This window comes from Nerophis ophidion, linkage group LG08, assembly GCF_033978795.1.
Source record: "Nerophis ophidion isolate RoL-2023_Sa linkage group LG08, RoL_Noph_v1.0, whole genome shotgun sequence".
NCBI lineage: Eukaryota > Metazoa > Chordata > Actinopteri > Syngnathiformes > Syngnathidae > Nerophis > Nerophis ophidion.
In genome coordinates, this window is record NC_084618.1 from 3,634,539 (window position 1) to 3,645,870 (window position 11,332).

Sequence of the window (11,332 nt, forward strand, 5' to 3'; positions counted from 1 at the left end):
TCAAATCAAACCAACTAATTAATGATATTCTACTCCACAAAATGATAAGTTAGGCCACATTTTGAAGTTGTAAATAAAAAAGTGTCAACATCCTTAAAAAATAAGTAATAAATAAAATAATTCCAAAACCACTAAAATCTTATAAATAAAAATAAAAAATAACCCACTAAAGCAGGGGTCACCAACGCGGTGCCCGTAAGGACCAGATGAGTCGCCCGCTGGCCTGTTCTAAAAATAGCTCAAATAGCAGCACTTACCAGTGAGCTGCCTCTATTTTTCAAATTGTATTTATTTACTAGCAAGCTGGTCTCGCTTTGCTGGACATTTTTAATTCTAAGAGAGACAAAACTCAAATAGAATTTGAAAATCCAAGTCAATATTTTAAAGACTTGGTCTTCACTTGTTTAAATAAATTCTTAAATTTTTTTACTTTGCTTCTTATAACTTTCAGAAAGACAATTTTAGAGAAAAAATACAACCTTAAAAATGATTTTAGGATTTTTAAACACATATACCTTTTTACCTTTTAAATTCCTTCCTTTTCTTTCCTGACAATTTAAATCAATGTTCAAGTAAATTTATTTGTTTTATCGTAAAGAATAATTAATACATTTTAATATAAATCTTCATTTTAGCTTCTGTTTTTTCGACGAAGAATATTGGTGAAATATTTCTTCAAATTTATTATGATTAAAATTAAAAAAAAAAAATCTGGAAAATCTAGAAGAAATTACAATTTGTCTTTGCTAGAAATATAGCTTGTTCCAATTTGTTATATATTCTAACAAAGTGCAGATTGGATTTTAACCTATTTAAAACATGTCATCAAAATTCTAAAATTAATCTTAATCAGGAAAAATTACTATTGATGTTCCATAAAAAATGTTTTCAATTTTTTCAAAAAGATTCAAATTAGCTAGTTTTTCCTCTTCTTTTTTTCCGTTGAATTTTGAATTTTAAAGAGTCGAAATTGAAGATAAACTATGTTTCAAAATGTAATTTTCATTTTTTTCCCTTGTTTTCTTCTCTTTTAAACCGTTCAATTAAGTGTTTTTCATCATTTATTCTCTACAAAAAACTTTCCGTGAAAGGAAAAAAAAAATGTACAACGGAATGACAGACAGAAATACCCATTTTTATATATATATATATATATATATAGATGTATTTATTAAAGGTAAATTGAGCAAATTGGCTATTTCTGGCAATTTATTGAAGTGTGTATCAAACTGGTAGCCCTTGGCATTAATCAGTACCCAAGAAGTAGCTCTTGCTTTCAAAAAGGTTGCTGACCCCTGATCTAAAGTATAAAACGTGAAGAATTTAAAGCGAAAGTAAAAGCAGTTGTATAAGAACAAGCTCCATGTTCAGCTGCCTGGATGAACACCAGCAGGTCGGACTGCCCGCATGCTTTTAAGCATGAACGCTCCTTTTTACGCACAACCACGGAGCTTCTTCCCGGCCTGAACGTGACAGAAGCCGGCGGGAGGATCACCAAAAGCCACCCTGGGTCAGGGGCGTCGAAAAAGGTGGGGCGCTGGGGGAGGGTAAAGGAGACGGATTCTAGGGGCCGCAACTTTTAATCAGAAGGATTCAATCTCTTTCCTGTGCGAGTTTGAAGCCGACACAAGAAACGCGCTCAGAGGAGATAATGTTTGAAAAAAGGTGATGGGTTTTTACAAAACTTTTGTTTTGAAGGGGTGATTACCAACTTCCTGTTGATTTTTGCTGAAGGATCTCAATTATTAAAATGTAGGTCTAAGTGAGACCTACATAGAGGTTTTTGTTTCATGTCTCTACAAAATTCCTTCCGGAAGTTACAAGCAGTTTTGTCTGTGTTTTCTTCCCAAGAGCAGTTTTGTCAGTGTTTTATTCCTAGGGGGCGCTAGAGCGCAATTTTGAGTTTTGGGGTTTTTTTTTTTTTTTTCATCAGATCTCAATTTTCACCAGTCCAGATGTGTGTGTTGAGTTTGGTGAGTTTTGAAGCATGTTAAGGGGGTCAAATTACAGCTCAATGAGGCAAAAATGAATTTTTTTTTTGAAACTTTTGTTTTGAAAGGGCTTTTTGCCAACTTCCTGTTGATTTTTGCTAAATGATGTAAGCGTATGAAATGTAGGTCTAAGTCAGACCTACATAGAGGTTTTTGTTTCATGTCTCTACGACATTCTTAACTGAAGTTACAAGCATTTTTGTCTGTATTTTTTCTTAGGGGGCGCTAGAGCACAATTTCGAATTTTGGGGTTTGGTTTTTTTATTAAATGGCAATTTTCGCCAGTCCTGATATGTGTAAAATTTGGGGAGTTTTTAAGCATGTTAAGGGGGTCAAATTACAGCTCAATGAGGCAAAAATGAAAATTTTTGGGAAACTTTTGTTTTGAAAGTTTTTTTTGCCAACTTTCTGTTGATTTTTGCTAAAGAATGTAAGTGTATGAAATGTAGGTCTAAGTCAGACCTACATGGAGGTTTTTGTTTCATGTCTCTACGACATTCTTAACTGAAATTACAAGCATTTTTGTCTGTATTTTTCCTAGGGGGCGCTAGAGCACAATTTTGAGTTTTGGGGTTTGGTTTTTTATTAAATGGCAATTTTCGCCAGTCCTGATATGTGTGTAAAATTTGGTGAGTTTTGAAGCATGTTAAGGGTGTCAAATTACAACTCAATGAGGCAAAAATTAAATTTTTGGGAAATTTTTGTTTTGAAAGGGTTTGTTGCCAACTTCCTGTTGATTTTTGCTCAAGGATGTAAGTGTATGAAATGTAGGTCCAAGTCAGACCTACATGGAGGTTTTTGTTTCATGTCTCTACGACATTCTTAACTGAAGTTACAAGCATTTTTGTCTGCATTTTTTCCTAGGGGGCGCTAGAGCGCAATTTTGAGTTTTGGGGGTTTTTTTTTTTATTAAATGGCAATTTTCGCCAGTCCTGATGTGTGTGTAAAATTTGGTGAGTTTTGAAGCATGTTAAGGGGGTCAAATTACAACTCAATGAGGCAACAATTACATATTTGGGAAATTTTTGTTTTGAAAGGGTTTGTTGCCAACTTCCTGTTGATTTTTGCTAAAGGATGTAAGTGTATGAAATGTAGGTCTAAGTCAGACCTACATAGAGGTTTTTGTTACATGTCTCTACGACATTCTTAACTGAAGTTACAAGCATTTTTGTCTGTATCTTTTCCTAGGGGGCGCTAGAGCGCAATTTTGAGTTTTGGGGTTTGGTTTTTTATTAAATGGCAGTTTTCGCCAGTCCTGATGTGTGTGTAAAATTTGGTGAGTTTTGAAGCATGTTAAGGGGGTCAAATTACAACTCAATGAGGCAACAATTAAATTTTTAGGAAATTTTTGTTTTGAAAGGGTTTGTTGCCAACTTCCTGTTGATTTTTTCTAAAGGATGTAAGTGTATGAAATGTAGGTCTAAGTCAGACCTACATGGAGGTTTTTGTTTCATGTCTCTACGACATTCTTAACTGAAGTTACAAGCATTTTTGTCTATTTTTTCCTAGGGGGCGCTAGAGCGCAATTTTGAGTTTTGGGGTTTGTTTTTTTATTAAATGGCAATTTTCGCCAGTCCTGATGTGTGTGTAAAATTTGGTGAGTTTTGAAGCACGTTAAGGGAGTCAAATTACAGCTCAATGAGGCAAAAATTAAATTTTTGGGGGAAATTTTTGTTTTGAAAGGGTTTTTTGCCAACTTTCTGTTGATTTTTGCTAAAAAATGTAAGTGTATGAAATGTAGGTCTAAGTCAGACCTACATGGAGGTTTTTGTTTCATGTCTCTACGACATTCTTAACTGAAGTTACAAGCATTTTTGTCTGTATTAAATGGCAATTTTTGCCAGTCCTGATGTGTGTGTAAAATTTGGTGAGTTTTGAAGCATGTTAAGGGGGTCAAATTACAGTTCAAAGAGGCGGTGGTATAATAATAATAAAACTTTAGAAATACAATAGGGTCCTCTGTCCCTAATAATAAGAGAAAAAGCATATTGACAATCATTTGACACATTTGTGGCCCCTAATGATGAAATTATGTGTTGGGGGCCCCAAAATCCCTAGCGGCGCCCCTGCCCTGGGTACTTCTCCAGGAGGTAAATATGTCACAATATTGAAAAAAAAAAAGAAAACAAATTAAAATAAAAAAAAAAATAAAAAAATAGTCCCACTTCACCTGTTCTTGGCGGCCGCGGCTCGGTCTCGCTGTCTCCGGTTCTTGAACCAGTTCCCGACCTGCGTGGGCGTCAGGCCGGTGGCGTGGGCCAGCTCCCGCTTCTTGCCGGGGTTGGGGTAGGGGTCCTGCAGGTACCATTCCCGCAGCAGCCCGCGGGTGCGCTCCTTGAAGCAGTGCGTCTTCTGCTCGCCGTCCCAGATGGTCCTGGGCAGGGGGAACTTCTTCCGGACGCGGTACTTGTCCACGGGTCCCAAGGCCCGCCCGCGGAGCTTCTCCGCCTCCCGGTAGTGCGCCTCCAGCCACATGGCCTGCAGCTTGCCGTGCGAGGCTCTGGTGAAGCGGTGCGTCTCCAGGATCCGGTAGAGCTCCCGGAAGCTGCCGCTGTGGTAGGCCACCACCGCCCGGGCGCGCTGCACGGACTCCTGCTCCGAGATGGAGTCGCGGCCGTCCGCCGTCGCCGGCAGCGACCAGAGGAAGCGGGCGAGGCGCTCGATGTCGCCGGTCTCCTCCAGGGTCTCGCACACGCTGGCGATCTGCGCCGCCGAGAAGCAGAGGCCCGGCAGGGACAAGGGCGCGAAGGAGGCCGGGGCGTCCTCCGGGGAGCGTCCGGGCGAGCCATGGTCCGCCGGGTGCGGCAGGAGGAGGCGGGAGGCGGAGAAGAAGTCGAGAGGGGACCTGAACACCATGTGGAGCCGCGCGCGGAGCCAGCCGGAGGACCGTGTGGGACCCGGCCGGCCCCCGCCCGGACTCTTGAGCTCACCTTGGGGTCAGGGCGGGCCCACGGCTCTCACTGCTGATTGGAGGGGAGGATGAGGCTGGCCATGGCGACGCTGTCACTCAAACAGCGAGGCAGGGAGCATCAAAATGTCACGGCATAGCTCGGTTGGTAGTGCGGCCGTGCCAGCAACTTGAGGGTTGCAGGTTCGATTCCCGCTTCCGCCATCCGAGTCGCTGCCGTTCAATCAATCAATCAATCAATCAATGTTTATTTATATAGCCCCAAATCACAAATGTCTCAAAGGACTGCACAAATCATTACGACTACAACATCCTCGGAAGAACCCACAAAAGGGCAAGGAAAACTCACACCCAGTGGGACGCCAGTGACAATGCTGACTATGAGAAACCTTGGAGAGGACCTCAGATGTGGGCCGAAAGCAATGGATGTCGAGCGGGTCTAACATGATACTGTGAAAGTTCAATCCATAGTGGCTCCAAAACAGCCGCGGGAGTTCAGTTCAAAGCGGATCCAAGACAGCAGCGAGAGTCCCGTCCACAGGAAACCATCTCAAGCGGATCAGCAGCGTAGAGATGTCCCCAACCGATACAGGCGAGCGGTCCATCCTGGGTCTCGATTCTGGACAGCCAGTACTTCATCCATGGTCATCGGACCGGACCCCCTCCACAAGGGAGGGGGGGACATAGGAGGAAGAAAAGAAGCGGCAGATCAACTGGTCTAAAAAGGAGGTCTATTTAAAGGCTAGAGTATACAGATGAGTTTTAAGGTGATACTTAAATGCTTCTACTGAGGTAGCATCTCGAACTGTTACCGGGAGGGCATTCCAGAGTACTGGAGCCCGAACGGGAAACGCTCTATAGCCCGCAGACTATACCGTTGTGTCCTTGGGCAAGACACTTTACCCACCTGCTCCCAGTGCCACCCACACTGGTTTAAATGTAACAGATATTGGGTTTCACTATGTAAAGCGCTTTGAGTCACTAGAGAAAAGCGCTATATAAATATAATTCACTTCACTTTTGTCAATTCAAACTGAATTTTGGACTTGACTTGGGTCAAAAGTGGGATCGGTGAAACATCGTGAAATATACCGTATTTCCTTGAATTGCCGCCGGGGCGCAAATTAATCTAAAGGGGAACATTATCACAATTTTAGAAGGGTTCAAACCAGGGGCGTCGCCAGACAGATTTCACCACACAATAAATAATTCTAAAAATACAAACACTAGAAATATAAATGACACACTACAACAATAGATCAAAAACAAAATGGACTACAAAAAAAGAATCTTCGACGTAAAATGTAAAAATGTTTTCTCTTAAACAGATATCCTTGTCAGGATTATTTGGTGACGAACCCCAAGATGCAGGCATGGAGTGAGAAAACATGATTGAATAAAGATACTACGACAAAATCAAACAAAAGGGTACTAACGCAAAGCGCGCACGAGGCGGATAACAAACTAAGGGTCTTTAGCATAGAAGCTAGCAAGAAACGAAAAAGGGCCTAGCGTGGAAGCTAGCAGGTTGCAAACAGGAAAACAGAAGTTGTTACTTGTAGAGTGAAAACAAAACAGAAGCAGGGAACAAAAACAGTCAGTTACAAACAAACGAATGTAGCTTACCGCTACGCTGCAATAAAACGACACGATAGCAACGACAGGAGAGACATGTGGCAACGACAATGATCCAGCACTGACTGGAAGACAAAGCAGGTACAAATAGGAGCGGGCTGATTGACACCAGGTGTGGTCAGGTGCCAATCAGTCGCAATCAGTCAAAATAAGAGCACTTGACAGGAACTAAAGACAGAGGATACCAAACACAGAGGAAACAAAGACAAATGCAGAGGAAAAAACTAAAACATAGACAAACTGTCAAGGGAAAACCTGACAATCCTGGTCCAATAAACAATTTGTACGCTACAATTGATGCCTGGAAAAACAAAAACGAATAAAACGCCTCAGAGGAAATGTTGTACTTTAACGTTTATAACACCTTATTTAATTGTGTACCTCTATGCTACATTTTAGTACGTAGACTGTCGATAAACAGACAGTATAAAGCGAGCTGGGCCCGTGTTGATCTAATCACTTTTCGCTCTTCCCTAATTTTGGTAAAACTGCGAGCTAAGCTGATGAAAGCGTGCTAATGCTAGCATTAGTCTAATAGTGCAGCGTCAATCAATCAACATTAACACATGTTGCTGGGCGGGGGGGCCATATGCTTGGGAGTGTGCCACTTTTCCCCGCGAGGGGCGGGGGAGAGGCCCGCAAGACGGGATGGGAGAGATAAAATAGCAAGTGGGAAATTGTGAGGAACTTTGCCAGCTTTTGTGGCCTCAAAACGTTGCCGCTGTCCACTCTCCTCACGTCTGACTCCACAGTCGTGTGTGCAACACAAAAGCTAAAAACGTTTTGTTTTTATTTCTAAAAGGAGCTTCATGCCAATTAGGGCATACGGGGGTCTTTGGTGCGGGTGTTGTGCCACTTTGCACTCCAGATGATGGTTGTCAAAGTAATCCCTGCATGTCTTACGCTCAAACCATAAGAGATAATAATAATTTAAAACATCAATAATATAAATAATAATAATAATTAAAGCTGCAACCGACTTTTGCTGGTGTTTCCTGCCTTTACCCATTCAACATATTTTTACCTGCACATTACCTACCTTCCCTGCATCCTGGGGTCACACTGGTGCTTCTTTTTCACCCATACATGCTGGTGCTTCCTGCCATTACCCAGACAACATATCTTTACCTGCACATTACCTACCTTCTCTGTATCCTGGAGTCAAACTGGGGCCTCCTTCTTTCACCCAGTCAACATATCTTTACCCGCACATTACCTACCTTCTCTGTATCCTGGAGTCAAACTGGGGCCTCCTTCTTTCACCCAGACGACATATCTTTACCCGCACATTACCTACCTTCTCTGTATCCTGGAGTCAAACTGGGGCCTCCTTCTTTCACCCAGTCAACATATCTTTACCCGCACATTACCTACCTTCTCTGTATCCTGGAGTCAAACTGGGGCCTCCTTCTTTCACCCAGTCAACATATCTTTACCCGCACATTACCTACCTTCTCTGTATCCTGGAGTCAAACTGGGGCCTCCTTCTTTCACCCAGTCAACATATCTCTACCCGCACATTACCTACCTTCTCTGTATCCTGGAGTCAAGCTGGGGCCTCCTTCTTTCACCCAGTCAACATATCTTTACCCGCACAGTACCTACCTTCTCTGTATCCTGGAGTCAAGCTGGGGCCTCCTTCTTTCACCCAGTCAACATATCTTTACCCGCACAGTACCTACCTTCTTTGTATCCTGGAGTCAAACTGGGGCCTCCTTCTTTCACCCAGTCAACATATCTCTACCCGCACATTACCTACCTTCTCTGCATTGTGTGGTCACGCTGCCGCTTCCTGCTTATAAGCGGCCATCTTGAGACGGCACCAGCGCAGCAGCATCAGTTCTTCGAAGGCTCGTAAAATCAAAACCGGAGCAGTTAGAAAAACTCTTTGCGCTATTTTCATTCAGAAGGGTTCAATCTCTTTCCTGTGCGAGTTTGAAGCCGACACAAGAAACGCGCTCAGAGGAGATAATGTTTGAAAAAAGGTGAAGGGTTTTTACAAAAGTTTTGTTTTGAAGGGGGAATTGCCAACTTCCTGTAGATTTTTGCTGAAGGATGTCAATTAATGAAATGTAGGTCTAAGTGAGACCTACATAGAGGTTTGTGTTTCATGTCTCTACAAAATTCCTCCCGGAAGTTACAAGCAGTTTTGTCTGTTTTCTTCCCAAGAACAGTTTTGTCAGTGTTTTATTCCTAGGGGGCGCTAGAGCGCAATTTTGAGTTTTTTTTTTTTTTTTTTTTTATTAGCTCGCAATTTTCACCAGTCCTGATGTGTGTGTTGAGTTTGGTGAGTTTTGAAGCATTTTAAGGGGGTCAAATTACAGCTCAGAGAGGCAAAAATGACATTTTTTAGGAAACTTTTGTTTTGAAAGGGTTTTTTTTACCAATTTCCTGTTGATTTTTGCTAAAGGATGTAAGTGTATGAAATGTAGGTCTAAGTGAGACCTACATAGAGGTTTTGGTTTCATGTCTTTAAGACATTCCTAACTGAAGTTACAAGCAGTTTTGTCTGTTTTTTTTCCTAGGGGGCGCTAGAGTTTTGGGGTTAGTTTTTTTTATTAGATGGCAATTTTTGCCAGTCCTGATGTGTGTGTTGAGTTTGGTGAGTTTTGAAGCATTTTAAGGGGGTCAAATTACAGCTCAGAGAGGCAAAAATGAAATTTTTTAGGAAACTTTTGTTTTGAAAGGGTTTTTTTGCCAACTTCCTGTTGATTTTTGCTAAAGGATGTAAGTGTATGAAATGTGGGTCTAAGTGAGACCTACATAGAGGTTTTGGTTTCATGTCTTTAAGACATTCCTAACTGAAGTTACAAGCAGTTTTGTCTGTGTTTTTTCCTAGGGGGCGCTAGAGTTTTGTTTTTGTTTTTTTATTAAATGGCAATTTTTGCCAGTCCTGATGTGTGTGTTGAGTTTGGTGAGTTTTGAAGCAGTTTAAGGGGGTCAAATTACAGCTCAGAGAGGCAAAAAGGACATTTTTTAGGAAACCTTTGTTTTGAAAGAGTTTTTTGCCAACTGCCTGTTGATTTTTGCTAAAGGATGTAAGTTTATGAAATGTAGGTCTAAGTGAGACCTACATAGAGGTTTTGGTTTCATGTCTTTAAGACATTCCTAACTGAAGTTACAAGCAGTTTTGTCTGTGTTTTTTCCTAGGGGGCGCTAGAGTTTTTTTTTTTTTATTAGATGGCAATTTTTGCCATTCCTGATGTGTGTGTAAAATTTGGTGAGTTTTGAAGCATGTTAAGGGGGTCAAATTACAGCTGAAAGAGGCGGCCGGCGGTATAATAATAATAAAACCTTAGAAATACAATAGGGTCCTATGTCCCTAATAATGAGAGAAAAAGCATATTGACAATCATTGGACACATTTGTGCATGAAAGATGCTAAATGCAATCAATATAAGGTCACATATCTTATTTAATTTGTATTTAATTAACAGCTGGTCATGCTAATTAGTCTACTGTCTCTCACTCATAGTTATATTTTACAATATAACTAGAGGGTCAATAATAAAAATTTAAAAAAAGCATTGAACTTAAAAACAGCCGCACTTTCCAATTATAATCGGAATGACGGAGGGATACTTTTTTTCGTTTTCCATTTGCAATCCTTTTTTTTGTGCCGTTTTTAGAGCCTATGGATAAAATATTTCTATTTTTGAAGCATTTTTAAATTGTCAATTAAATAATTTTTTTTTGTAATGGTAGATAAAAGACAAAATCAATTGGAATGACGGACTGCTAGTTTATTTTTTAAAATATTTTTCTTTGAACATTTTTGCTGCTTGTAAAAGATATAAGATGTACTGTTAAAAAAAGTATTATATTATTGTTTTTGAAAAAATATTCATTTATATTTTTAATGACATTTACATTTTTTGATGATCAATTAAAGGCAATTATAGTTGGAAGAATGGACTAATTGTTTTTTTTCCTGAATTATTTACTTTGCAATTTCTTGCCATTTGTAGAAATTAAAAATTAGATTTTTTTTGTATGGATTTTTAAATTGTTTTAATTAATAAAAACATTTGAAGATCAATTAAAGGCAAATATAGTCGGTAAGATTTAATGCTACTTTTTATTTTTTTAAATGTATAATTTGAAAAAAAAAAAAATTCTGTAATTTGTTGCGTATATAAATTTGAAACATTTTTGATTATTTTTGTGTTTTCATTCTTGTTTTTTTAATCAGTGATTCTATTTTTGGAAGGTAAACTAAAGGCAATTATGATTGTTACTTTTTCTTTATTTGCTTATTTGGAACTTTTTTGTCATTTGTAGAGAATATAAATTATAAACATTTTGATATTTTTTTTGTTATTACTTTTTTTAAATTGACATTTACATTTTTTGATAACCAATTAAAGGCAGTTATAGTTGGAATGATGGAGTAATTGTGGGTTTTTTCTTAATTATTTTATTGGAATTTCTTACCATTTGTAGAAATTATAAAATACATATTAATTTTTACATTGTTTTTACAAAGATGGAATGCTACCTTTTTTAAAGTTGTATAATTTGCCAAAGAAAAACTTCTGTAATATGTAGCAAATTATTATTATTATTTTTTTTATCATTTCGGTGTTTTCTTTTTTGTTTTTTTAATCAATGTTTCTATTTTTGATGGTAAACTAAAGAAAATTATAGTTGAAATGTTGACCGCGACTTGTTCTTTTGAATAGTTTTTTTTTTTTTTTTACAATTCTGTAATTATTTGGGACAATAAATTATAAACATTGAGTATTTTTTTTTTGCATTTTTTGAATGAACAATTCCATGGACAATTTAAGGCAATTAT

At 39.1% G+C, this 11,332-nt stretch overlaps 1 protein-coding gene across 1 annotated transcript in view; it reads right to left on the reverse strand.

Annotated features, from left to right (window-relative positions):
• The window catches only part of LOC133557011 (homeobox protein SIX3-like), a 10,802-nt gene extending 2,979 nt beyond the window's left edge, over positions 1–7,823 (reverse strand). The window contains exon 1 of the mRNA XM_061907297.1: positions 4,162–7,823. Coding sequence (XP_061763281.1) covers positions 4,162–4,847 — 686 coding nt within the window. The 5' untranslated portion in view covers positions 4,848–7,823. The remainder of the gene's footprint in view (positions 1–4,161) is intronic.
• Positions 7,824–11,332: the final 3,509 nt, after the last annotated feature.